Below are 27,821 nucleotides of genomic sequence, written 5' to 3' on the forward strand. Positions count from 1 at the left end.
CCTGAAGCCAGAGCTCATGGTCAGTTCTTTTGATTTAAAAATTTTATATATCACAGAAGGCCAACATAAAAATCCAAAAAACTCCATAAAGGTTTCGTTGATATCCATTACCCCCCAATACGAAATAAGTCATAAAGAGTACTAGTAAAAAAATTTCCAATCAATGCTATCACAAAAGACAATACAAAGTGCTCAAGTAGAAGGGCAGAAAGCTTGCCCAGAACATAAAAAAAGCTGTAGATATAATCTTAGTATATACAGAAACTGGTCAGAAGGATTCTGGGTTCTTCAATTTAAGTGAAGCATTCATGGGGAGATTGGAGATATATATATATATATATATATATCTCCATACACTCAGAGTGCCCTCACCTTTCCTCCCATTGGTTACATACATATGGTCTCTACCAAGTTCCCAATTGCAAGACTATTGAGAACTAGCCAGGGTGCTGACTGTTGGCTAGTGTTCATTCTAGACAAAGATGGAGTCTGGGCCCTGCTAGATTTCACATGGACTAGCTGCCTGTGCTGAACTTCATCAGTTACCTTACTGGGTAGAGTAACCTTGCTTTGGCTTAGTCTAGAGGGAACCAGGACATAACTGGGGAGAGCAGCTTCGGCCAGGACCAGGCTTAGAGGCTCACAGACTGTGCAAACATGTCTTCCACCAGGCTTTCAAACTTGGGTAAAGTTGTGGCTCCACAATGTGGGCCTTGGAGGAGTGAGCAGGGAGCTGGAGCAGCTGAGTGAAGAAGTGCCTGTGCTGGCCAGAGGATCTGGGCTTAGAAGGTTTGGGGCTGGGAGTCCAGAGGACTAGAAGCTGCTCTGGACTAAGCACACCTCAGGCAACAGCTGCGGCTTTGCCATGCTGCTTTCCCAGCTTAAGGTGCTTAGCCTTCCCAGGCCTTCTTCCTGCTCTTCTGCCCTGTGTTCAGTACAAAACGATGAAACAAACTATCTGGGAATGGTTCTGCCCTCTGTGGAGGATTATGAATTGTGACTTAAAATCTGTGAGATGTAGGGCCTGTGGGATGGCCCGGATCCCTCTGTCAGGTCATGAGGTGATCCCAGGCAGGAAAGGCAGCTCCCACACTAAGATAACTCATCTTAAGTTCTGAAGTTTCCTGTGCTGGCTCCACCCTCTGTATGCATGACTAATGATACGTATTTCAAGTACATCCAGGGATAACGTGAACCCCAGCCTGCTGCTCTATGACAGGGACCAGCCCCATATATGAGCTGCTGTGCTGTAGCAACACTGTGGGGACACCTCAGTGGCAGCCTTCTGTAGGCCTGGGGACAGAATTCTTAGCCACTAGTCAAGGGCTTTCTACACAAGGGAATGGGACTGTTGGCTTAAATAAAGCACACTAAACCTTTCTTCCTTGGCTTCTCTAACACGTTACCAGTGGCTACTTTCAGTTTAAAGCCATATGCTTCACATGCAAATCTGTTGACTATTTCTGGAAGATTCTTAAGTGGTCACTATGCCTTGCTTGTGAGAGAGACCCTTTTTCTGTGCTTCTAGGGACTTGGATTTGGTGAAGACACAGCCAGACTATGTTCAAGGCGTAGTGTACAGTTATTAACTAGGCAGGTGAGTCATCAGTTGGTTATTTCCTTCTCTAGAATGTAAGAAGTTAGAAAAAGAATTGCAAACTTCCAGAAACAACTGTACAAGAAGGGGGCTCAGATGGGGGCACCTTACCCAGTGAACAGCCTAGAGAGAAGGCCTCCAAGTGTTGAACTGGGCTAGCCTGTGAGGTCAAAGTCCAAGAAGTATTGTCCCAGGCCTTCGTCACACTCAGCTTTCATAACAGTATTGGGACAGGAGTGGACTGCTTCGATCTATTCCCAGCCATTGTCTTTGATCATGTGGGCAAGTTCAATAATAAATTTTCCTTCTTTGTATTTCTGACTGCTCTCAAAGGCATGTTCCTTGAGGGGAAAAATAGAAAGAAGGTTTCAGGACACGCTCTTATTTTCCTGCTCTACTATACTCTTGGTAGACAGTGGAGTTTGTAGCATTATCTCCACTCAGACATTCTCTGAGCTGTGCACTGACTCAGGCCCAGGAGGACCCATGGGTCAGTACAGGATGATTTTGAATGGCTCGTCATACTTAGGAACAGTGTTAACCTGTTTCCGGGGCTGCAGCTCAGTATGTGCCGTTTGTTATGCCTGTGGCTCTGCGCTCCATCCCCAGCACCACAAACACACTGTTCACTTGTCAGTGATTGTATGTCAGGAGGTGTGGAGGAGAGTGACAGGAATAGACAGTCATTCACACGCAGGTGAGGCTGGGACATGTGTGTTTGTGTGTGTGTGTCAGGAGGTGTGGAGGAGAGTAATAGGAACAGACAACTGCTCATAGGCGTTTATGTGCGTGAGAATGTGCGTGCATGTGTGCCAGAGATTGATGTTTTGATTGCCCTCCATTTTAAGTTTTATTAATTATTTTTATTATTATTATGGGGGGCAGACATGTCACAGCATGTGTGTAGCGGTCAGAGGACAGCAGCTGGGAGTCTTCTCCTTCTATCATGGGTTCTGCGGAGAGAACTCAGGTCATCAGGCTTATGTGGCTGTTATCTCACCTGCTGAGCCATCCTGTCAGCTCTCCATTTGATTTGATTGGTTGATGTTATTTTTATTATATGGGTGTATCCCTGTTTGTCTCCTTTGCATATATGTCTATGCATCATGCCCATGCAGTTCCCATGGAGGCTAGAAGGTGGCGCTGGATCCCCTGGAACTTGTGAGCTGTCTGCTGTGGGTGCTGGGAATTGAACTGGGGTTCTCTGAAAGAGCAGTTAATGTTAACTGCTGAGCCCTGTGTCTCCAATCCTCTTTGTTTTATTTTTTATTTTTTTTTTTTATTTTGGTTTTTGAGACAGGGTTTCTCTGTGTAGCTTTGGAGCCTGTCCTGGAACTCACTCTGCAGACCAGGCTGGCCTTGAACTCACAGATCCACCTGCTTCTGTCTCCGAGTGCTGGATGAAAGGCGTGCACCACTACCACCCAGTAAATTTTTTTATTTTATTTGTGCATATTTTATGTATGAGTGCCCTGCATGTACATCAGCCAGTACTTTAGCCCTTGAGCCATCTCTCCAGCCCCATTGCTTTATTTTTTGAGACAAGAACTTACATTGAACCTAGGGCTCACTAATTCAGCAACCTGCTTGTCTCCTCACCACTGGGATTATGGGCATATGCTGTCACACCTTGCCTTCTACATATGTGACACTGATCTGAACTCATGTTCTTGCCTGCATAGCAAGCACTTTCCCAACTGAACCATCTTCCCAGCCCAAGAGCTGGGAGTATGGACTATGACCATGAATGCTCCCTTAGCATTTATAACATGTGGCTTGGTGAGGTGCATTGTCTGGGATGAGCCCTGGTGGTTGGAAAGAACTCCCAGCAGTGCATCAGTGGTCAGCAGCATGCCCACTACAAGGGAGGACAAAAGAGGGGCTTGGAGACACAGGGCCAAGCAGGTGAGGGGCTGGGGCTCCCAGAGCCAATGCTTTGTGGGGTTGTGTCTAGTTCATGAAAAGGAAAGAGCAGGCCATCATGGTCTATGAGAATCCAGAAGTCAAAAGAAGGCACAGGGCTGGGAATATTGTTCAGTGGATAAAATACTGTCCACACAAGCATGAGGGCTACAGTTTGGTTCCCTAAGTCCCATGTAAGAACAGGTCAGATGTGGCAGCTGCCTATAGTCACAGAGCTTGGGAGGCAGACGGGATCCCTGGGTCCCAATGGCTAACTGAAGACTATCAGAATCTGCACTTAGGAAGACACTGCCTTAGCCAATTATGCAGAGATTGAGGAGACATCAGACAGCAGCTTCTGACTCCCAGGTGTACACATGGGAACATGCATACAGAAGTGTGCACATCACACACATACATGGGAATATACATACAGATGTGGGCATGTCTCACACACATGGGAACATGCATACAGAAGTGTGCACATCACACACATACATGGGAATATACATACAGATGTGGGCATGTCTCACACACATGGGAACATGCATACAGAAGTGTGCACATCACACACATACATGGGAATGTGCATACAGATGTGGGCATGTCTCACACACATGGGAACATGGATACAGAAGTATATACTTCATACATCTCCAAAGCAATACAGAGAAACCCTGTCTCAAAAAACAAACAAACAAAAACCCAAAAAAAGAAAACAACAACAGTAACAACAAGAAAACCCACACATACATAAGGGAACATGTATAATGTCACACACATGGGAACACAAGGAAGTGTGTAGGTTACACTTACAGGGAACGTGTATACAGAAATGTGTACTTTACATACAGAAGTGTGTACTTCACACACACACACACACACACACACACACACACGAACATGCACACAGAAGTGTACAACTATCTCACACATACATGGGATTGCACGTGCATGTGTGTGCTGTGGCACTCAAAGGAAAAGTGGCAAGAGCTAGTTCTGTCTTCCCCATGTGGACCCAGGGTCAGACCCAGGCTGTCTCTCAGGCTTGGTGGCAGGCGCTTTTAACCACTGAGCTGTGTTATGAAGTTGTGGGGACTTTGAGGCACTACCCGCTGAGCTGTGTCCCCATGGGAACCAGCAGTGTTTGAATGATACTATCATCCCTCTCCAAGACCAGGTACTCACATATTTCCACCCGAGTGTAGTCTTGCAGTTCTCACAGTAGATGTCAGCCACTGCATGCAGCCCAGTTAGAAGGACTCTCTCCTCAGCGGGGCCGCAGCCCACATTCACCCTGTCAAGACACAGGGTGACTGTGCTGGAGGTCCCCTTGTTCAGTCCCCTTTCCCCTCGCCCCACATTAAGAACAGAATTCCACATCATCACAGGCATTTCAGCTCTCCTACCCCACTTAATTTTTTTTTTTTTTTCTTCATGGTGTTCAAGATGAAACCTAGAGCCTCCCACATGCTGAGCAAACACTCTACTACTGAGCCACACCCAGCCCACCAAGGGAATCTGGCTTGGAGGCTAAACTCTCAGACACAACAACTGTGCTTTCAAAACAGATGCAGGAGGCTAGATTCTTCCCAGCTGATCAAGGCACTGGTGCAGCTCACTTACAACCCCAGCTCTTAACAACTAAGCAGGCCAAGGGACAGAGTTAGGCACACTAGTGACAGCACGTACTCACACAGAGTTGAAGAGGTAGGCTCGCCCCTGACTCCCCTGAAAGGACTGCAAAGAAGAAGAAGGTGTTAGTAGGAGGTCAGGCAATGTGCCAGAAGCTCTGCTTTCTGGGATGTTGGAGGAGCAGGCCACCAGTCACCCCCACAAGTGGAACCCCTGAAGTCCTGTGGATTGTGCATGCATCTTCTGGGACAGGTTACAAAAGCACACGGCAGATACTGCCTCCAGAAAGAGGATGGGGTATCATTGTGCAATTGTCTGCATTATAAATTCACAGCATACCAGAGCTACACACTGGGACTACCTGCAGCCCCAGTTATAAAGACTTAGGTAGGAGAAATGCTTCAACTTGGGTTCAAGGCTGGCCTGGATAACAGTTAAGAGAAAGTCATAGCTAATCAGCTTTAAACAATAGGCTCTGTATGCTTACATGGCTGCACCCAGAGATTCTAGGGGTCCTACAGATAACACCTCTTTATTTAAACTCTCTTTCTCTGTGTATGTGTTTAAGTATGGGCACCATGTGCATGAACGAACCCATGGAAGTCAGAAGAGGGTAATGGACCCCTTTGAACTGAAGTTGAAGGAAGTTATGAGCCACACGATGTTGGTGCTGGGAACCCAATTTAGGCCTTCTGCAGAGTGGTAAGCACTTTGTAACGTTGAGCTGTCTCTCTGGCCACCTTATTATCTCACTATCTTCAGGTATTAGGGGACAAAGGGAAGTTTCTGTACTTTTCCCAGTGACATTAAAGAAGAAGAAAACAAAAAGTCTGTAATTCTAGCCCTCAGGAGCAGAGGCAGGATGGCCACCACAGGTTTAAGGCCAGCCTGACCCACATTGCGAGTTCCAAGCTAGCCAGGGCTACACGGCTAGACCCTGCCTCAGAAAAACTGGAAACAAAGTCACATCCTATACCTGGTGTGGTGGCCTGTGCCTGTAGCTCAGCTACTTGGGAGGCTGAGCCATGGTCTGTTGAGGCCCAGCAGTTGAAAGCACGCACGGCCTTACAGAGGATCTGAGGGGTGTCCCCACAGTTACTTTTGGGTGTTCACAACCCTGCAACTCTAGTTGCAGGGGATCTGATACCTCTGATCTCTGAGAACACCTACACCCAAAAGGTTAAAAGCCGAGTATGGGGCTGGAGGTGGCTCAGCGGTTAAGAACACTGGCTGTTCTTGCAGAGGGCCTGGCTTTGAATCTCAGCACCCATGGTGGCTCACAACCATCTGTAACTCCAGTCTCTGGGGATTCAATCCCTTTCTGACCTCAGCAGGCACCAGGCAAAAGACTCATCCTTGTAATACCTTTAAATTAAAAATAAGCCAGGTAGTGGTGGTGCATGCCTTTAATCTCAGGAGGTCTACAGAGCTAGTTCTAGGACAGCCAGGCCTATACAAAGAAACCGTTTTGACAACACCCTCCCAAAAAAAAAAAAAAAAAAAAAAAAAAAAACCAACAAATCTTGAGCGTGGCTGCTTGCTCCTGTGATCTCAGTGCTGGGGAGGAGACAAGAGGACCCTTGGGGTTTGCTGGATCTGAGAGCCTCCAGGTTCAGGGAAAGACCTTGTCTTGAAAACTAAAGCTGGGCACCCAAGCTCTCTGCCACCTCACTATGTCCCAGCCTACCCAGATTTTGATTTTAAAATACAGATTTCAGGCAGGCATAATGGTGAATGTCTTTAATGCTGTTTGGGAGACAGAGCCAGCTTATGGATCTGAGTTTGAGGCCAGTCTGGTCTATAGAGTGAGTTCCAGGACAGCTAGGGCTGCACAGAGAAAACAAACTAAATCAATTAAATACAGAGTTCATGTTTAAAAGGAGTATCTCCTAAAGTGATTTTGTAGGACTATGAGAATCAATTCTATGTACACTTTTCAGTTTAACTAACACTCATCTCTAGACTTTTTTATATACCCCTCAGCCTAATTCTTTCTTTGCTTTCAGCTTCTGCAAGCCCTCCACTTTCCACAGGGCTTTCCTCAGTGATAGAGAAGTTTATGAAGGGCAGCCAGAAGAGGTGACTCTGGAGACATTAGCACAAGTCATCTGAGGAGGCTGGAGGCATGAGCACACCCGCGAGTCAGCTGTTGGGAAGGGCCAGATATGCTGGAGCACAACTTGAATCCCAGCACCCAGGACACAGAGGCAGGAGGATCTCTTGAGTTCTAGATCAGCCTGGGCTACATAGTGAGACCATTTTTTTTAAAGAGGGAGGGGCTTCTGTGACCAGAGGGTTCCTTGTTAAGTGACAAATATGGGCCCAGAGACTGGTGAACTAACTTTCATGGAGGTGACTCTAGTTCACAGTGTGCTGGAATCTCTCATGGCATGTGGTCTTCGGTTTCCCTAGCCCTAAGCAGAAAGACCACCAGGAGCAGAGCACTTGCCATGGCTGTCACTGATATCTGGATCCTGAATGTGCTGTTGCTGGCAGGGGCGGGAACCAATGGAAGGAAGTTAGGTCACCTCAGGCAAACCTGGAAGGCTACTGCCACACTTGTCTCTCCCTCGTTGCTTTCCACTCTCTCCGGCACATAGTCCTACGTGGGAGGGGGGCACCTCTGAAACCGTAAGACAGATGCGTCTTTTCTTATTGGGCTGATTTTCTCAGGTGCCCTTGTTGCGGGAATACAGTTAAAGTCACCCTCACTATCACTAGCTCGGATGAAGGTTTCGTATCTCTTGGGAGTCTGTGTACCTTTAAGAATTTTATTTGTGGCATCTTCCAAATTGAAATGCTTATCTGATGCCATGGGTAAGTTTCAAATCACTCACTTTCCAGCACTCTTCTGTTCATGCAATTTTTAAAACAGCTAATGTCAAAATCTTTTCCCAAATTTCTTTTGTGCCCCCTCCCATGATGGATGTGCCTGGCACAAAAGTGGCCGTACATGGTCCCTGACTCTCACTACTGGCTCAAGTGACAGATCTTGGCAAATAGCAGTTGTCACCAAGTTGCCAAAGCCATGTCACGTGTCATTCCCAACCAGTTCTGCGTGTCATTACCTTATGACTTTTTTTTTTTTTTTTTTTTTTTTTTTTTTTTGCTTTTCAAGGCAGGGTCTTACTCTGTAGACAAGGCTGTCCTCGAACTCACAGAGATCCTTTTGCCTCTGCTTCCCAGTGCTGGGACTAGAGGCATGTGAGCCTTGTTGTATCAGTTTCAAATCCAGATCACTTGCCTTGGAGATGAGCTCATCATGATTGGCCAGATGGGCTCTGCAGTGGATACAGCTGTAAGTTCTGTGACAGTGTGGCAGATAAGCCTGGAAAGTTTTGGACTTGGTCATTTTCACCATGTCTGCTGGGCGCTGGTCACTCAGCTCCAGACCAGCACTGGAGGAGCTATGGCTCTGTTGGACTCTCTGACAAAAGAAACACTGGAAAATACACGCAAGAGCCGTTGCTGTTCTGGAGGGCGTGTGGTAGTGTCCACACACTGGAGCAAGAGAAAAACAGTGCAACCTGCAAACAAATCAGACAGGCTCTGGTTTATACAACAGCAGCAGACACGAGAGGAGGTGTGTCAGGGCTCAGGTAATCTGAACAGGGCACAGGCCTCAAAGCTAAACATCTAACTCCTCCACCCTAAGTTGCAGTGCTGAGGGTCAGGGCCAGGAGATTGTGCATAGGAGGTACCAGCGGGTCACTGAGCTACATCCTCCGCCCCAGATATCTTTTGTCTTAAGGTTCTGCTTTTTTCAGGCAGGGTCTCACTCAAGCGCAGACTGGTCTGAATGCTCCTGCCTCAGTCTCTGAGAGCCAATCTTTACATGTACACTTAATGTTGTAAGCATGTGTTTCACAGAGACAAGCATGTTTGTGGCTCTGCACTGTGACAAGTAACCCCTATTTTACTTGGTAGTATGCTCACTGCAAATTAAAGGGTTTTTTATTCCAATCTTTGTATACGAGTATGAGCAATGTATGTATGTGCATATGTGTGTGTAGGTATATGTGCTGGGGATCAATATTTGGTGTCATTCTCAACCATTCTCCACCTCATTTGAAAAAATTATCACTATTTGTGTGTGTGTGAGCATGTGTACATGTACATGAGGCCGTGCCTCCTGCAGTGCTGCAGTGCAGGGGATGGCACCTGTTTAGGCACAGTGCTGAGGAAGATGGCAGTTAGAGGGGAGTGACCCAGGTCCACACTGCTCATTTGAAAGTGGAGAAACCAAGGCACAAAGCATAGGCGCCTAGAGCAGGCCAGCTGCTCACCCAGCCATGCCATTATCTACATATCTACATTAGTTATAGTGCTGAGTGACTCCAGAGCCACCTCTTACTGCCTGTTTTCAATTGTTCCTCAACTTGACCTTGCTCCCTCTTCCTTGATCTGTCACCTTAGCTTAGTGATGGGAGTGGTCTGAGGTTTACTATGATGACTGTGTCCCACATAGCTTCCATCTAAGACCAGCGTCCCTTGTCTGAGTTTCATGAACTAGCAAGTGCCCAGCAGACACAAAAGGGTTATTTCCCATGTAAATAATTAAGAAAATAGAGGAAAAAAACCATTTTATAAAATATACTGTTTGGCTCTGGGACTCATGAAGCGCTAGCTAACAAGGCTCTTGAGTGACACGTCCCAGATCCTAAACTGTCACGACATAGCAGGGTAGCAATCATGAATGACAGACCTAACGTGACTGACTAATCCTTAATATATTACTTGCCAGTTCAGAAAAAAGCAACCCCCTCACATTAGGCAGATGCTGTCTTGCTTCTTTGCAGCACTGGGAATGGGAGTCTGGGTCTTGCATATGCTAGGCCAGTGAGCCCCAGTGAGATCATCTGTACTCTGTATTTTTAGTGTGTGTGTGTGCATGTGCACATGTGTGTATGGGGGTGTGCATGTGGAGAGCAGAGATCAACCTTGGGTGTCATACATAAGTCACCAAACTGTCTTTGTCTTGGAGGTCTATTTTTATTTTATGTGTAGTATTTGCCTGCATGTGTGTCTATGCACTATGTGCATGCAGTACCTGTGGCTGCCAGAAGAGGGCATTGGGTCCTCTGGAACTGAAGTTACAAATGGATGGGAACTGCCATATTGGTGCTGGGAATCAAGCCCAGGTCCTTTTCGAAGAGCTGTCTACACCCCCCCCCCCTTTTTTTTACTTCATCATTGTTGTGTTTTATATGTGTGAGTGTAGGCATGCACAGATCATGACACACATGAAGAGGTCAGAGGGCAGCTTTTAGAAATTGGTTTGTCTCCTTCCATCATGTTAATGTGGCTCTCTTGTTTCTACTCTCTGCATATTCCACACTAGCTGGCTCACAGCTTCTCATCTCACCACAGCAGGGATGCAGTTCAACAGGAGGTGATACATCTGGCTTTCTGGAGGTTCTAGAAATGGACTCAGATTTTCAGTCTTGCATAGCAAGAGCTCTTACCTATTGAGCCATCTCACCAGCCCTCCTTGTTTGAAATAGGGTCCCTCACTGGCCTGGAGCTTGCCAGTCTGTCACTGGTGTTGGGATTATAGCATGTGTTACACGTCCTGCATCCATCCTTCCTTGTGCCCTGCCCAGGACCAGGCCGCAGGCTGCATCCAGAGAGCTACAAGATGAGACCTACTTCTGCCACGTGGGCCTGATTCCTCTCTCAGAGCTTCCCTCCCCAGTGCTTGTGCCCTTGGGTCTAGCACTCTGGAGTCCCCACCATTCTGTTTTCTGTCCACAGCATTAACAACCATTTTGGTAAATGACTTATTTCCAACAATCCATCTAATGCTCTTCATGCTGTGTTGCTTTGAACCCATATCCAAGACCTTTCATTCCCCATCATTTTTTTCTTAAAACCTTTAAGTCTTTCAACATAGCTCACGTTGGCCTCAAATCTGTTAGCCTTTGTCCAGTCTCCTAAGCACTAGCTGGGATTTCATGCATGAACTAACTATGCCCAGTTTCCAAATGGGTCTTTTAAAAGATGGAAAGGAACTATTGAGATGGCTCAGTGAGTAAAGACGTTAAAATGGGACGAACAGAGCACATATCCATAAAACATGTGAGCACACACTAGAAGGCAATCAAACACACAGTTGGTAGACAGGGGTTGGCAAGCTGATGCAAGGCCTTGTAGAAGGTAACCCTGTGGACTCCTCCACCTTTGTCTTTAGCCTCCACAGTTCATTGTTCCAGCAGTCAGATGTAGTGCGTTTTGGGGGCAGCAGAACATCTCAAGTTCTCCCAGGCTGCCTTCCATTCCAGTCTTATTCAAAAACATTGGGTAATTGTGCCCTTCCACAGTCCCCCATCTAGACAACACTTAATTTGGTGGTGTTCATCTATTATGGCAGCTCTAACTTGTGTGGCCCTAAATAACACCACTGTGCCTTCCAAGTTGTGCTCTGGAGACGGTACCATGACAATGTGGCTGCTTGTGTTCCTTTGGGTGACTATGCCATGAGTGCTCATGGTAGCCTGTAGGAACGCAGCAGCCCTCAGACTGATCAGTGCATAGTGCCACCATGGATGGCTTGTCTTTGGTAGACATCAGGTGTGTCACTGATCAGCCCTGGGAGTGGATGGGTCAGGGACACCTAACAGTGTGCCAGCTCCTGATAGTGCTCATCCTGTCTGCTGATATGGCAACACTTTGTGTGCCTTCCCATGTAGCAGGGGTAAGACAGCATGTGACTGGGGCTTTCATTTGCTTCTAGCTGGCCACTCACAGAAGACTCTTTAAGATATGGGTCCTTTTCTGCCGTACTGCTCTCCAGGGTCTTCCCTTTCATGAGGTGTCATTCAGTTCCATTACAGTTGTATTCATATAATCAAGTTTCTATAATCTCTAAGGCAAGCTGGATGACCTGGCAGCCTGCATGGGGTTCCCTCAAAGACTCATAGGCTGGTGGCATCTGCATGGAGTGCTGGGTTCCTGGTGCAGCCTATGTCTTTCTAGCATGTGACTCCACATCACTGAGTCTTAAGATGATGGAGATGGGGACTGGCTAGCATCACTAGCTTCAGTGGTCTTTGGTTAACAGGTTATTCTTATCTTATGTCTTCATTTTCTTCAACTTGGCCTTGAAGTGGTGATTTCTTCTTCCACCCCTTTTTCTATTAGTTGTTGATGCTTTGTTCATGTATATGGCACACGACACACTGTGGGAACCAAAAGAGACCACAGACAACTCTGTAATGTGGACATGTCATTGTCTCCTGGCAGAGAGATGTTCAGGGACAAGTTGTGGCTTGCCATGCCTGGTTAGCCAAAGTAGTTCTGTAGCTATGACAACTATAGTAGCTGCTTCTGTGTCCGTGTGAAAGAAACAACTTAAAGGAAACGGTTTATCTCAACTTACAGTTTCCAGGGATTTCAGGTCTTTGTGACAGGGAGGGCATGATGGCAGAGCAACTCCTGTCTCTGGTGGTGGGAGTCTATAGACCAGGAAGCAGAAACAGCAGAACAAAACGAGAGGAGATGTCACCTTCAAAGGCCTACCCACTTCATCCAGGTATACCCCACACCTCTCAAAGAGTACCACCAGCTCAGGACCAGGTGAGCCTGTGGGGGACTTGTAGATACAAACCAACATCCAAACGAGATCATTGCTTTAAAATGAAATGCCAGTGGTCTGGTACAGCGGAGGTCCTGAGCAGGTCTTCTCATGGTCTCCCCTTTTGTCAGGTACCTTATGAACAGTGTAATGCTGAATACTGCATTTTACCCATGCATGGACTCTGTGAACTCCAGAAAACCTACTTAGATAACAGATGAATGTGTGTGTCATATAAACACACATATGTCTAAATGTGTGTAATTTAGTAATGAGTTTCAAGTTCTCCAAAAGAAAATTCTAGTTAGTCTAAAACCAAAATCTGTCAACACACTGCACACCTATTGCAACATACTGCAACCTATGAACATACTACACACCTATTGACATTCTGCAACTTATTGACATACTGCATACCTATTAACATTCTGCAACTTATTGACATACTGCAATCTATTGACATCCTGCAACCTATAGACATTTACAACCTATCAACATACTGCACAACTATCAACATTTTGCAACTTATTGACATACTGCAACCCATTGACATACTGCACACCTATTGTTGGGGAGATGGCTCAGTCAGCAAAGTGCCTTTGCCCTTCACTTGGAAGCATGAGGCCTTGAATTCAGATCACTGGTACCCATGGAAAAGTCCACAGTTCAATGACAGACCTGTTTTAGAACAATGAATAGAAGGCTAGGTGTGGTAGTGCATGCCTTTCATCCCAGCACTCAGGAGGCAGAGACAGGTGGATCTCTTGAGTTTGAGGCCAGCCTGGTCTACAGAGCCAGTTCCAGGATTGTCAGGGCTACACAGAGAGACCCTGTCTCCCTGTCTGGAGAGTAGTATGGGAGTTTGCAGAGGGCCTGAGTTTGGTTCCAGCACCTGTGTCAGGAGGCTCAGAACTGCAACTCCAGCTCCAGGGGACCTGCCTATTCACATGCACATAACCATATACATATTCACCTAATTAAAAAGATAATCTGTTTTTAAAGATTAAAGTAAATGAGGCTGGAGAGATGGCTCAGCTGTTAAGGGCACTGGTAGCTCTTTTAGTGGTCCTGAGTTCAATTCCAGTAACCATATGGTGGCTCAGAGTCATCTATAGTGGGATCCAATGACTCTCTGACATGCAGGTGTACATGGAAACAGACACTCTTATATTTAAAAAATAAGTGAAAAAGAGATTGTTTAATATTTCAAAAGTCAACTTCCACTGGGCAGTGATGATGCATGCCTTTAATACCAGCACTCAGGAGGCAGAGTTCAAGTCCAGCTTGGTTTAAAGAGTGAGTATAGACAGACAGTACTATACAGTGAAACCCTATCTCAAGAAAACCAAAAACCAAAAAAAGAAAGAAAAGAAAAAAGAAAAAAAAAAGTTAATTTTCACTCTAAAACTATGATCAATTATATAGCTGCACCAACCCTCCTGCCATGGAGAAGTACTGAAAATGCCAGCCAAATAAAATAGTATTTTTAAAATTTTTTTTTGGGGGGGGTGGGTTTTTGTTTTGTTTTGGGGTTGTTGAATCTAGCCTTTAATGGCTGAGCCAACTCTCTCATTTTTTTTTTTTAAATAGAGACAAAGTTCTTTTTATTTAATCCAAGTTGGCTTTCAATACAGTCTCTTGTCTCTGCCTTCCAAGTGGGATTTCGAAAAAACGTGATGCTAAAATAGTGATGATTGGTCAGACACCCTTGTCCACAGCTTAACTCACAAGTTTTGGCTGAGCATGTAGTTGTTCCTGCCTTGAAAGCATTTGGTAGAACCTAGCACCATGGGCATGTCTTTGCAAGCTGAAGGTTGACTGCATGTGTGCTCACAACAGGGGCAGTAAGCACAGCATAGCTTTCTTGTGGATTCACAGCCCCCAATTCCACCAGTTGGGTTTCAGGGACTCCCAACAGATGGGTTTTTGCTACAACAAGCCCCTAAGGCACCTGGCAGAGGCAGGTAGAAGCATGCATTTAGTTTGGAGAACGAATATGAATTCCAGTCCTGAGAAATCTCCAGAGGAAGAACAATATAGCCTTGGGCTGGCCGGATGGCTCAATGGGAAAAGATACTAGCTACCAAGCATGGTGACCTGAGATGGATCACCAGGGTCCTCATGGTAGTAGGAGGAAACCAATTTCCAAAAGTGGCCCTCTGACTTTCACTTGTGGGACACCCCAATTCCCAAGCAACCAAATAATAAATGTAATCTTAAACATTAGAAAAGAGTACAGTAAAACCAAACCAAATCAGGTGGGCTAGGGTATGTGTGGCTCAGTGTGGTGGAACACTAGTCTAGCATCCCAGGCTGTCATGGGAACAAAGCAGCAGCACCACGGGCAGACACAGACAAGCATATATTCACAGATTACATATCTGAGGCCATGCACATGGGGAAGGGGTTCTTATAGAGTCCTTATCTGCATCATTACAGAGATACAGATGAGTGAAAATGACCTTGCAGACTTAGGAGTTAATATATGATGGGATTAACGGGAATAAGATGAAGATGAAGAGAGATTCAGAACTGAAGATGAGTCAGAGAAATTAATGATGAGTTTCCAGAATTTAAGAGACACTAGACTTATGAAAAGTATCTGAACTAAATTCCAAGAGGAAAAACACAAATAAAATCATGATTAGACATAGAACAAGAAAACTGAAAACACCAAGAAAACAGAAAAAAGACCATAAACATGTCCAGAAATGGGGGAGAGGACTAACTGATGATCAGAAGTGCTTCCACAGTAAACTGAAATCCAAAAAGTTTGGAAATCCAAAAAGGTGTCAACAAGACCTTGCAGACAGCCAGGTGTGGTGGTGTACAGCATCAATCCCAGCACTCAGGAGGCAGAGGCAGGTGGATATCTGAGTTTGAGGTCAGCCTGGTTTACAGAGCTAGTTCCAGGACAGCCAGGGCTACACAGAGAAACCCTGTCTCAAAACAAAACAAAACAAAAACCCAAAAAAGACAAACCACAAAAACAAAACAATAATGAAGATTTTCCATTAGCTGTTATCCTAGAGCTTTATATGCAGTAGTCTTTCTGGGATGGGATCAGATGGCTCAGACTCCACCATCACCTGGAACAGAACCAATTCACTTTATAAAGAACTAGGCACAGGCTCACATTTTTAGTTCCAGCATTTAGAGGGCTGAAGCAGGAGGATTCTGAGTTCTGGGCCAGCCTGGTCTACCCAGCAAAACCTCTGTCCTCCCTATCACTCTCTAACACAAAAGAATTGGAAAAAATGACACTGTTACACAATCTAAAGGTTTTATTGAAGTAAAATATTACTAAAGTAAGTTCAAGGATATGGCTCTAGATAAGAAAGCAACTCTACATACAGTCTAAACTTTACACTCAAAACTACAGGTAGAAAACAAAATGGCTTATGTTGACAGTCAATTTGTAGAGTCTTAAAGAGATCCAACTGCAACAGACACAGCACTAAGTCAGAAGAGGGCTGCAGTGGAAACTGTCCGGAGCCCTTGAGGTTCTATAAAGACAGTATTAATCACAGCTCTATTTCTGAGAAATGCGAGATCAGATGAGAATTTCATTGTTGTGCAAATATTACTATATGTCCCTGTGCACTAGGCAGATGGTCTTATGGAAGTTATACCAGTGGCTCACTGGTAACCAAAATTTCATTATAAATGAAGTTTTGAATCTGATAAAGTAAGGGTAAATCTGGTAGCATTTGATGAAACTGAATATAAGAATAAAACTGAAGCATATAATTCCCAAATCGATTAAGAGAAACAGGAATGATGAAAAATTGTTTAGAAGCACTCAAGGAAGGAAACAATAAAAGGAATAGAGATCACAAATAAAGCAAGATTTAAACCTAAACTATGCATCAATTTTACATTAATCATAAATGCATTAAAAGTTCAAGGTTTCAGATCACATCAGCAAACAAAGTCAACAGACACAGTTCACAAGAGACACATCTCCAACTTAAGGACACAGATGAGTGGAGGGAGGCACCAAGTCCAGAGTCTGCGTGACGGCACTGGAGTCTGAGTTTTAACTTTCTGGTAACAGTACATTTGTATTATGTGCTTTACAATACAGAAGAAATTAAAACTGAAGTTATTTAAGAAGATACAATATACAGGTAATAAAAAATGGCAGAGCTGGAGAGGTGGGGCAGGAGTTAAGAGTGTGTACTACGTTTTTAGAGGACCTGGGTTCAATTCCCAGCATCCATGTGGGGTGGCTCAAATGCACCTGTAACTACCGAAGCAAGGGGAACTGAGCTGATGGGAAAAGTCATTCTGTAAATATGTTTCTTTTATTGGTTAATGAATAAAGTCCCGTTGGCCAATAGGAAAGGAAGATAGGCCGGACTAGGAGACAATGAGGATTCTGGGAGATGTGGTAGGAGAGTCAAGATGTAGGATGTGAGAGGAGTAAGAGGTCCCGGACCCTCTCTCCAGCAAGATAAGACCATGTGGAAACACTTAGATGAATAGAAATGGGTTAATATTTAAGACAGAGCTAGCCAATAAGAAACGCAAGTAACTGGCCAACAGTTTTATATCTAATACAGTGTCTCTGTGTGTTATTTGGAGCTGACATTGGCTGTGGGACCAGGCTGGCAGGAAAACTGATCTTAACACTGAGGCCTCTGGCTTCTCTAAGTACCTGCATTCATATGCAAAGACAGACAGACAGACAGACAAGGTGGCCATGAGATTCACCAAGGAAAATGCAGCTTCTGAAGGGCTGGTGGGTGGCTGGGCATTGCATGGACCCCTCTCTGACTCATATCCCCAGGTTGAGGATCACAGTCCTCCAAAACATCAGAGCTTTAACAGGTCAGGAAGTAGTCTCATCTATATATATTCAAGGTCCTTAGCTTACTGTTTAGCTTGGGTCCAGTATAAATTAAATATTTCAAGCAGAGGGCTAAAGAGATGGTACATTTGCTGCTCTTGCAGAGGACCTGGGTTCAGTTTCTGGGTACACATTAGCCTGTAACTCCAGTTCCAGGGGATCTGATGCTCTCTTCTGGCCTTCACAGAACCTACACATATGTGCATAGACAAACATGCAGGCATAACACCCATACACATAAAAGAAATAGGTAAAAGCTAGCTGAGCATGAGCCAGAGAGTGAGAAAGCCAGTATGCAGCATGCTTCAGTAGGTATTGTCTTGGCTTCCCTCAGTGATGGAGTATGACCTGGAAGTGTAAGATGCAACATACCCTTTCCTGCTCAAGCTGTTTTTGGTCATATTGTTTATCACAACAGAAAGCAGACTATGGCAGAGGCCTTCACCAGGTAACCCTACTCTCAAGGTGTCCTTACCTGAAGTGGCTGTGAAGGGTTAATGACCCACAAACCTCAGGGGCTGAGACAGGAAGGCTGACTAGACTGATGGCACCTGGTCAGGAGACCCCAGACCAAAACCGTTGGTGTCTATCAATTCCAGATTGCAGGGAACTGACCTGTACATGGTCAATTACATCCCCAAAGCTCCCCCTTTTCATCCTGTAAAGCCCCACACCACACATGCACAGTCCGAACTTCTAGAGATGGCAGCCCTTCCGTTCTGGTTAAAGGAATAGTTCTGTTCTTGCAGATGCCTGCCTTTTTTATTTCCACAGCGCTTCCATTAATTCCTGTCTAACAGTCCTATGTGTCTGTCACAGTGCCCAGAGCAGCTCCTGATGGACTTGGACTATTCATTACATTCCCCTTTACCCCTTCAAGGGCAGCTGCCTCATACAAACTTCAGGTCATCTCACAGCTCTAATCTGTGCCCAGCAACAGACCTGACAGCAGCCATCCCTGACATGGTGCTCATGTGTCAACTTAATTGGCTTTCAATCAGAAGCTACAAAGTGGGAAACACTGCAAGATCTAAGGAGCAATTAGGAGCCCCTGTGAAGTGACTGGAAAGCATATGCTGGCCAATCTGCCAGGTGAATCGTGACCATCACAGGAAGGACACTGAGGTCCCTCCCTCAGTGTGGAGGACATCTGCCTGCACAACAGACAGATTTTTGTTGTTGTTGCAGTTCATTTGTTTTTTCTTTTTCCCTTTTCCTTAGCAAACCAGTGTGCTGGGTTGTAGAAGTTTCTCACCTAATATAAACACATATAACTAATTTTGAGAGTCTGTGGATCAGGCTCATCACATCCATGCTGAGGAACAAAAGGAAGCCCAGTGGCTCTTGGTACCTGTCCAGGAGGCCCCATATCCCCCCCCTTGCTCTCTTTGTCAGGATCTCACAGTGGAGCTGTGGCTGGCCTGCAACATGCTATGTAGACTAGGTTGACCTAGAACTCACAGGGCTCTGCCTGCCTCCTCTTTTCTCTGCTGGGATTAATGGTGTGCAACACCACCTGCCCCATACTTTTAACTGCACCCAGCCTTCTCCACAGCATTGCTTCAACAGGCTCTAAAACTGTCACTAACAAGCAGGTGAACTTGGGCCCGTCTATAATTTGAGTTGCTACTCAGAAGATTGAGGCAGGAAGACTAGCATGGGTAACGTAGCGAGGCCTTGGGGGGGGGGTGAGTGGGGGGATTTCATCTAGAACACTCCTGGGTTTATGTCCCTATACTGGAGTGGTCCATTGAGGGAGTTTACATTTGCAAAACAATCGGATAAAAGCAGTCTCAACAGTCTCTTGTAATAACAACAAATTAGAAAACACCCCAAGTTTTGAGAGTCTGCAAATGCCCTCATGTACAAGAGACACTGCCAAGATGGGGCTTGAAGCTGCCTGCTTTTCTTGTCTCTTTGTTTGTGTGTATACCTCACATGTGGTCAGATGACAATGCTGAGGTGGTCTCTCCATCCACTGTGTGGGTCTCAGGGACCAAACTCAGATTGTTAGTTGACAGCAGGTGTCTTTGTTGCTTAGTCATCTTGCTGGCCCTGTACAAACTGACTACTCAAATGCACAGACCTACACTCACAAGCTTGGAAAGATCTGGAAGGATTCAAACAGCCAGTGTCACCGTAGCTGGCCCCTGGGTTCCTGAATCACCTTAGCTGGCCCCTGGCGGCACCTATTCCTTTCTTCATCTCCATTGTTTCTCCCATTTGAATCACAGGATGAGAATTGAGCTTTCTCCCGCACTTCAGGCACAGTCATCTAGACATCGAGCCCAAGAAAAAAATACCCCGAGCCTGCTGTGGATCCCCTACCTCCCACTCTCTCAGGAACCTCAGGGGGTCTGGCCCCTCCACAGCAATGTTCTAGATACCTCTACACCTCTTCCCTCAAGTTCTCATTTCCACCTCCTTCTGCCCAAGCACAATGGCTGCTGATGTGAGTGTAATAAGCTTTTTTTCCCTTTTGTTTTCTTTCTTTCTTTTTTGGTTTTTTGAGACAGGGTTTCTCTGTGGCTTTGGAAGCTGTCCTGGAATTCACTCTGTAGACCAGGTTGGCCTCGAACTCACAGAGATCTGCCTGCTTCTGCCTCCCAGGTGCTGGGACTAAAAGCGTGTGCCACCAACACCTGGCACAATAAGCTTTTCTTGTCTAAGATGCCACAGCACATCTCTTTTCCCTTCTGCCACCAATAAGAAAGCTCTGCAGAGCTCTGACCGGAGACACAGGCCCGCAGAAAGCTAGCTGCCTGGTTTCCTCAAATAGCATATGGGCTATGAAGACAGCTGGAGAGGAGAATCACAGCTGGGAACTTTAAAGGTTTCTTTTTAATTATGTGTGTGCACGGTGGGTAAGTCAGGGCTATCAGACACCCTGGAGCCAGAGATGCCTCATGTGGGTCCTCAACAACAGCAGTCTGCACTCTTAACCACTAAGCCATTTCTCCAGCCCTTTGTTTTGTTGTCTTCAGACTCATATAGCCCAGGTTGGCCTAAAACTTCATATGTAACCAAGGATGACCTTGGATTCCTCACCCTCCAGAGTGTTGCTATGATTGACTGACCAGGGATTTACTAAGTAGACCAGACTGGCCTAGAACTCACAGAGATCCATGCTTCTGCCTCCTGAGTGCTGAATTAAAGGTGTGTGTCCCTACTGCCTGGCAGCTGGAAACTTCATATTTGCATGTTTAGTAGGTATGAAACCAAGGGCCTCACATGCTCAACACATGTTCTGCCACTGAGCCACACCAAAAGCTCTTTCATAATATTGTCATTCTTAAGTTATTCTAAAATAAATTTATTAACAAAATTGGAGCTGTGGGTAGAGTAAGTGATAGAGTACCTGTCTAGAATGTGTGAGGCCCTGAGTCAAAAAACCAGACTATTAATCAGATTGGTCACTAACATGGTTCAGTTATGTGTGTGTGTGTGTTCCACATGTCTGGACTATACATGTCTGTGGTGAGGTAGGAATTTGCTCTAATCCTTAAGAAGACATGGTAACTATATAGGGCACTGGCCAGGAACACAAAGGCATAGAGAGCCTGGTAGTAGCAATCTTCAAACACACCACCCCTGTTTTGGATCACAAACACTAGCTGGAGATATGGCTTGGTATTTTAGAGCACTTGCTGCTCTTATGGATGACCCTAGTAGGATTCCCAGCATCCACATGATGGCTCACAACCATCTGTAACTTCAGCTCTAGGGGATGTGATATCTTCTTCTGGCTTCTGTAGGCACCAGGTACACACATGATAAACATACATGCAGGAAAATCTTCACAAATACATATGTATGTATGCATATATTTCTATCCCACTATACACATGCCATACTTCCACAGGACCAGCTTGATCTTGATGTCACAGGAGAACAGCTCCTGGTGACTGGTGATGAGTGAGGGTGGTTTGCTAAGGTCCTGGAAGGGTTCCTCAGAGGAGGTAAGCCTGGCCTTGGGACCTGTGTAGTTTAGCAGAGCTGGGGGTAGGTGTGTACAATTCTTGGCCAAGACACATCAGATTAAGGTAAATACATTTTTGGATATTCAGAAGGCAACTGAAGCTCTTGGGATGGAAAATGGTATTTTCAACGTCTATTATTTATTCAAAACAGACTTCTGCCTGCCTGCTTTCCATCCTAAAGCTCAGCATATGATGGGGACGTCGAAGATGTGCATTTATACAGGTACTGAGGAGAGGAGATCTTATTTTGTTGCTACTGTTGGCAATTTGCATGAATAAAGCCTTGAGCCACAAGTGGTAAACAATGAGGACAATTCCTTTTAGTTACTTTTGTACAGGCAACTCGAAAATGCCATCCCTTAATTAACATTCCTTTATTGGTGGTATCTTCTGTATTCATTTCCTTTCCCATTTTTTTTTTTTAAGGCAGGAGAAAAAACAATAGGGAGAAGGGGGTGTTAAAAAAAAATCCAAAGACCGGGGTTTTGTGTTATCTTCCAAAACCAAAATGAACCAAATACCAATACACCGGACAATCAGAACAAAAAGTCAACGCGTCCTCCGGGCTCCCGCCCCGCCTGCCGGCGCCCAACAGGTGCTTCCCCGCCCTCCCGGAGCCGTCGATCCTCAGGTCTCCGCAGAGCACCCGCCTGGGGCCCGCCCGTACTCACGGCCGCTCGGCGGTCCGCGGCCCGGTCCGCAGCGCCCATTCGGCCCAGGCTCGGTCGATGCGGGCTCGGCTTTCAGGCGGTCCCGGTGCGGCCCGGAACGCGTTCCGGCCGTTGGCGCCCTAGCCCGGCGCGAGGCATCTTCCTGCCGCGGCCCGGCGGGCCGCCTGCCCTTTGTTTTGGAGCGGTGGCCCGGCCCAGCCGCCATAAACGGCCTCGGAACGCCGCGCCGGCCAATCGGTGCCCGCGCCCCGCCCTCGCCTCCCAGCCGCCCCGCCCTCCGCCGTGCCCCGCCCTCTCAGCCCCGCCTCCCGTCCCGCCCCACGCGTCCACCCGCGTTTCGCTGCGCCCCAACTCCGCTTGAGCGGCCCGCCTCTGCTGAGATCGCGGGGATTTCAAGGGCCGGGGCCTGGAGAGGAACCGCCTGAGTCCGGAATCCGAGGCGACTGAGCAGGTATCTGGGCAGTATGCTGAACGGGTTGGGAGGTCAGGTCCTGGGAAGGCCACATGGGGGAGCTTTCCTACAGGTTTGCGCCTTAGGCGGCACGCAGGGGGACCTCTGCAGTTGGATCCCTGGAGTGCAAGCTTCTTTGGCCTCTCCGTCCCGACCCCCCTTTCTCAACTCTCCAAGATCTCCGAGGACTTGAACCGTGGAACCCCCAGATCAGAACTCCTGCCTACAACACAGGCAGCCTACATCACTCTCCATGTCCACTTTTGCGCTTCCCCCATATTCCTGTTACTTTTTTTCTTGGTCTTTTAGATCGATTTTTAAATAAAAGTACTCTGCTAAGGGTGGATGTACACATTTTAATACGTCTTAGCGCCCTCTAGAGTGTTAGGATTTATTGTATTGAGAATGCTCCTAATTGATTAGATTGCGACTTTTATGAGTTGCCATTTACATAGGACTCACTTAAGTGATTGATTACTCTCCTATATTCTTCCTAGCTAGAAGATGGAATCTCATGGTTTTGGGTTTTTTAAGATATGGTCTCTAATTCAAACTGACCTCAACTATGCAGCCCATCTTTATTTTGAACTTTACTTTTAAACTTATTATTGTATGAATATGCATGTGCTTCCGTGCATTCAGCATACCTTGAAGGACATAGGACAGCTCAGCTTCTCTCCTACTATGTGGGGATCCTGGGGTTTGAACTCAGTTCATCAGGCTTGACGGTAAGTGCCTTTACCCACTGAACCATCTGGCAGGCCCTTTTTATTTTTAAAGGTTTATTTTTATTTACATGGATGTATATGTCACATACCTGCTTACCCATGGAGGCCAAAAGAGGGCATCACATTTTCAGGAGCTGGAATTACTGGTGGTTTTGAACCACTCAAGGGGTTCCTGGAACCTTCTTATTTTCATGGTGTGTGTGTGTGTGTGTGTGTGTGTGTGTGTGTGTGAGAGAGAGAGAGAGAGAGAGAGAGAGAGAGAGATGCTTGCATGAGCATAGGGTGGTTATTTGCTGGAGCAAAGGCAATTTCCCAGTGACTACACCACTGAAGACAAACTCTGTCGAACATGATGGGGCACACCTTTAATTCTAGCAGAGACAGGTGGATTGCTGTGATTCTCTGTGAGTACCACCTGTCTATGGAACTCTACAGTGAGTTCCAGCCAGGGCTACATAGTGAGAATGGTTAGGGGAGTGAGAGCCCTTGGTGCTCTTATAGGACCCAAGTTCATTTCCCAGCACACACTAAGGTTCTAGAGGATCTAATACCTCTTTCTGGCCTCCGTAGTCATCTAAACATACATGCCCATAAACACAGGTACATGCATGCAGACACAGACACATAAATTTAAAAATATACTATAAATCTTTAAAAACAAGAAAATTTGATATCCCCAGCAACTATTAACTATCAGCAGATCTTTAGGGAGAGAAGGGTCTTGCAGTCCTTTCCTCCACCCATGACTGAATGTGGTTGGGCTCCATGTTGTGCTATGAGTCCCTGAGTACAGCAACCATATCATGTTTAGAAACTGTTTCACAGACCCCTCCCCAGCTGTTACATTCTTTTTGTCTTGTCCACAGGTTCCTGAGGCGTGGAGATGCTGATACAGATGTCCTGTTTAGGGCTGGGCATTCAACAGTCTTGTTTCAACACGTTAACCAGTTATGACTGTTAACTGTTGGCCACTGTAAATGGAAGTGAGAGACCCGCAGAGCGTGGACCTTCATGCTCTGACTCAGGAAAGGGGACACCCAAATCACTCACGAGAAGCGGTCTTGATGCGCAAACTGCAAGAGAACGTTTTTATTCCAAGTGCACTGGGGTCCACAGTCATGCGCCACACAGGGGTAGAGGACTGAGGACGCCGAGTGCAGCCCATGTGGTGCGGGCCAATAAATTTAAACCATTTTACAGTTTTTAGACCAATCATTTTAAATCATTTAAGCCCGAGCTTTATAGACCAATCAGTTTTCTATAGCCCTGGAGGTCTGCATTTTCTCGGGCTCCTGGGTGGGGTGACAAATGGGTCACTGGGGAAGGGGTTTCACAAGCAGTTTACAAAGTCAGATCAGGGGTTAACTAATCCTGGTAAGATCCTGTTATTTTACTAAGCCAGGATTAAGTACTCAAGGGCCTGTCTGTCTTAAGCAGCCTGTTGTTTACTGGTAGAGGACAGGGTCTTGAATTTGAGGTTTTTAGGGCTTCTTCAGTAGTATTTCTAAACTTTTTAGTTTCTGCCTCCTGAGTGCTGGGAGTAAAGGTGATCACCACCAAGCCCAGCAACACTGAATGTTTTAAATGACTGGAATAGGCTTTCCAATTTGCTGACACCTACATTACTGAAGCCTCTCCTGGAAGCTTGGAGCATTGAAAGCCCATGGTGTAGATTATATTACAAACTGTAGGAGACAAATCCATCTGATTATCCTGATTCACCAATTTTAAGAGGCAATGGACTTGGTGACTCTGTATATAAAACTTTTGACAATTTGTGGGAAAATAGTAACACCAATTGGTCGATCCTAGCATCTTAGAATAGTGAAGGGCAACATTGATGCAGTGATAAAATTGACCAACTCCAGATGCCCATGGAACAGTCTAAAGGGAGCTAAGTCTGCCCAGGAAGAATCTTCTCCAGCAGCCACAGAGCTCAAGCTGCTCTGTGGAAAATCGAAATGAAGTCCTCATTATAAGGTTGCTATAATTACAACTAAATTAAAGCCCCAGCCTCAGAAGGTGCTGGCAGTTAAAGGGTGTTAATTGGTAAAGAATGGGACTCTGTATTTTGGGATGGAGATATGTGGGGGGATCCTACTGAAGCTGAGAACTTGGACCCTCAAGTTCTCAAGGGATCATCTCACCTAAGGAAGGAGTCTCTCCACCTCAGCAGATGTACCCCCACCCCATGAAATATTCCCCTTTCCACCTTTGACTGAGGAAATTAATCCTTTACTGTCTGCCAAACCAGCAGTGATTTTCTTGGAGACACCAGGCAAATGACACTGATGTCCCTCAGGGCACACCTACAGTTGCCTCTAGACTATACCCAGAGTTGAGGCAAGGCAGGCTCCTCGAGGGGAGATAAAGTGCAGTTCACAAAGAAGTGTGCTACACTACTACTAATAAAGAGCATACGTCCGGGGAATGTTAGGTCTCAGGTAGTCCACAGCCACTCCAAATATCCAGAAATGAGCATAATTTCTGGAGTTTAGATAAAAGCTAGCATTTGTCAGGAACTTGTGAAACTGGTTCCCATCTGTCTGGCAGAAGGGACATATGGCTACCTCTGGTGCCTATCATCATGTCAAAGTCCAGGCCCCCTCAGTGTCACAAGCACCTGTTTCACATTTCAAAGTCCATGCTAGCATCCTCCTCGCCTCCTCTTCTACCCTAAATTCCCTACAGTTCAAGCACTTTCCTCCACACAGCTATTCATTCTTCTTATAACCCTACTAGTCTCATCATGCTTTCTTATTCTCTATTCCGTTACTCTCCACTCTCAGTCCTGCATGAATACACCTACTCACTCTTATACTCTAACTCTCTTTTGCTAAGCTATACTCTCTATCTCTCCCCTTCTCTAGTAGGGGATATGTATGAAAATGGATTTTAAGGGTGAGGGATAATGATGGAAGGAACATAAAACTGGATCAGGCTGAATTTATTGACATGGACCCTCTGAGTGGGGATTCTAGGTTTAATATGGATGTTTGCACAGCTAAAAAAGAATCAAAGTTTGTTTGAACAGTCCCCTGAAGCGTCTGTCAAAAGAAAAGGAGTTGGGGATGCCTGATATCTGTTGGCTTAAGTGTTGATAAAGGGATTTAAGGGATTTGAAGGCCCAGGGAAATTGCAATGCAAGAGTGGGTACACTGTGTGAAACCTAACCCCCTACGATGGATGGGAAGGCCCAGAAGACATGCCCTTCACTAGTCCTGTAAGATTCAAATGGTGAGAGGGTCACTGAATCATTAAAGGCAAGATGAACATGTTATTATAATGGGCATGTAATAAATTCTATTGCTGTGAAGAGACACCATGACCACAGCAACTCTTATAAAGCATTTAATTGGGGGTTGCTTATCATCAAGGCAGGCAGCAAGACAGCAGGCATGGCAGCAGGTATGGTGCTGGAGAAGTAGTCTAGAGCTACATCCTGAACCACAGGCAGAGCGGGGGCCTGGGCCTGGCATGGGCTTTTGAAACCTCAGAGCCCACCCTCAGTGACACACTTCTTCCAATAAGGCCAATTTCCTACTCCTTCTCAAACAGTGCCACTCCCTGGTGACTAAGTATTTAAATATATGAGCCTATGGGGGCCACTTTCATTCAAATTACCATAGGCACAATAGATAGACAAAGCAATGTCCACACAGCATAACTTGTAACCATCAGCAGAGGCAAAGTGAATTTTATGGTGGCATGACTCCTATGGCATGCAGGCATATTCCTTCTAAAGTAAAGGATAACTTATTGCGCCTGGCCCCTCCCACCACCAAGAAAGAAACACTATGTCTAGTGGTCCATTTGAATTCTGGAGACAGCACATTCCTCACTTGGGTCTGTTACTATGGTCCATATACCAAGTGACTCAGAAAGCTGCTAGCTTTTGAATGGGGCTGGGACAGAAGAATTTTCAATGGGTGCAGATGCTATGCAGGCTTCTCTACCACTTGGACCATATGATCCAGCAGACCCTATGGTACTTGAGGTGTCAGTGGCAGATAGGGATGCTGTTTGGAGCCTTTGGCAGGCCCCATAGGTGATCACAGAAGAGACTTTTGAGATTCTGGAGCAAGGCTCTACCATCACCCACACACAACTGCTTTTCCTTTGAGTGACAGCTCTTGGCCTGCTGTTGGGCCTTAGTGAAAACTGAACGTTTTACAATGGACCGCCAAGTTACCATATGACCTGAGCTGCTCATTATGATCTAGGTATTATTGGACCCATCAAGCCATGAAGAAGGACGTGCACAACAGCAGTCCATTGTCAAATGGAAGTGGTATATACATGATCGGTCCCAAGCAGGTCCTGAAGACACAAGCAAGTTACTTGATGAAGTTGTTCAAATGCCTATGGTTTCAACTCCTGTTACAATGTCCTCTGCTACCCAGCATGCACCGTAGCTGGGCTATGCCCTATG

General features: G+C 45.9%; 1 protein-coding gene across 2 annotated transcripts; it reads right to left on the bottom strand.

The window, feature by feature from the left end:
- Positions 1-1,598: 1,598 nt before the first annotated feature.
- On the bottom strand, positions 1,599-22,435 carry Ypel1 (yippee like 1). Of its 2 annotated transcripts, XM_051191125.1 has the most exons (5): positions 22,211-22,430; positions 8,379-8,661; positions 5,196-5,239; positions 4,688-4,796; positions 1,599-1,938 (listed from the first exon to the last, which is right to left on the bottom strand). In XM_051191125.1, the coding sequence occupies exons 2-5, from the start codon at positions 8,493-8,495 to the stop codon at positions 1,849-1,851; spliced, it is 360 nt and encodes a 119-aa protein (XP_051047082.1). In that variant the 5' UTR covers positions 8,496-8,661; positions 22,211-22,430; the 3' UTR covers positions 1,599-1,848. The 2 variants fall into 2 exon arrangements, with proteins under 2 accessions (XP_051047082.1, XP_051047083.1); XM_051191126.1 differs by lacking the exon at positions 8,379-8,661 and having other exon boundaries at positions 22,211-22,435.
- Positions 22,436-27,821: the final 5,386 nt, after the last annotated feature.

Source organism: Phodopus roborovskii, unplaced genomic scaffold (genome assembly GCF_943737965.1).
Source record: "Phodopus roborovskii unplaced genomic scaffold, PHOROB, whole genome shotgun sequence".
NCBI classification, from domain to species: domain Eukaryota; kingdom Metazoa; phylum Chordata; class Mammalia; order Rodentia; family Cricetidae; genus Phodopus; species Phodopus roborovskii.

What these genes read in the sequence shown, in the direction of transcription:
- Ypel1 (XM_051191125.1), bottom strand. Translation starts at nt 8,495, where the DNA reads ATGGTGAAAATGACCAAGTCCAAAACTTTCCAGGCTTATCTGCCACAC. An exon ending in ATGATGAGCTCATCTCCAAG is followed by an intron (nt 5,240 to 8,378) that starts GCAAGTGATCTG and finishes TCTTCTTTGCAG; the next exon opens with TCCTTTCAGGGGAGTCAGGG. An exon ending in CTACACTCGGGTGGAAATAT is followed by an intron (nt 1,939 to 4,687) that starts GTGAGTACCTGG and finishes TTTCCCCTCAAG; the next exon opens with GAACATGCCTTTGAGAGCAG.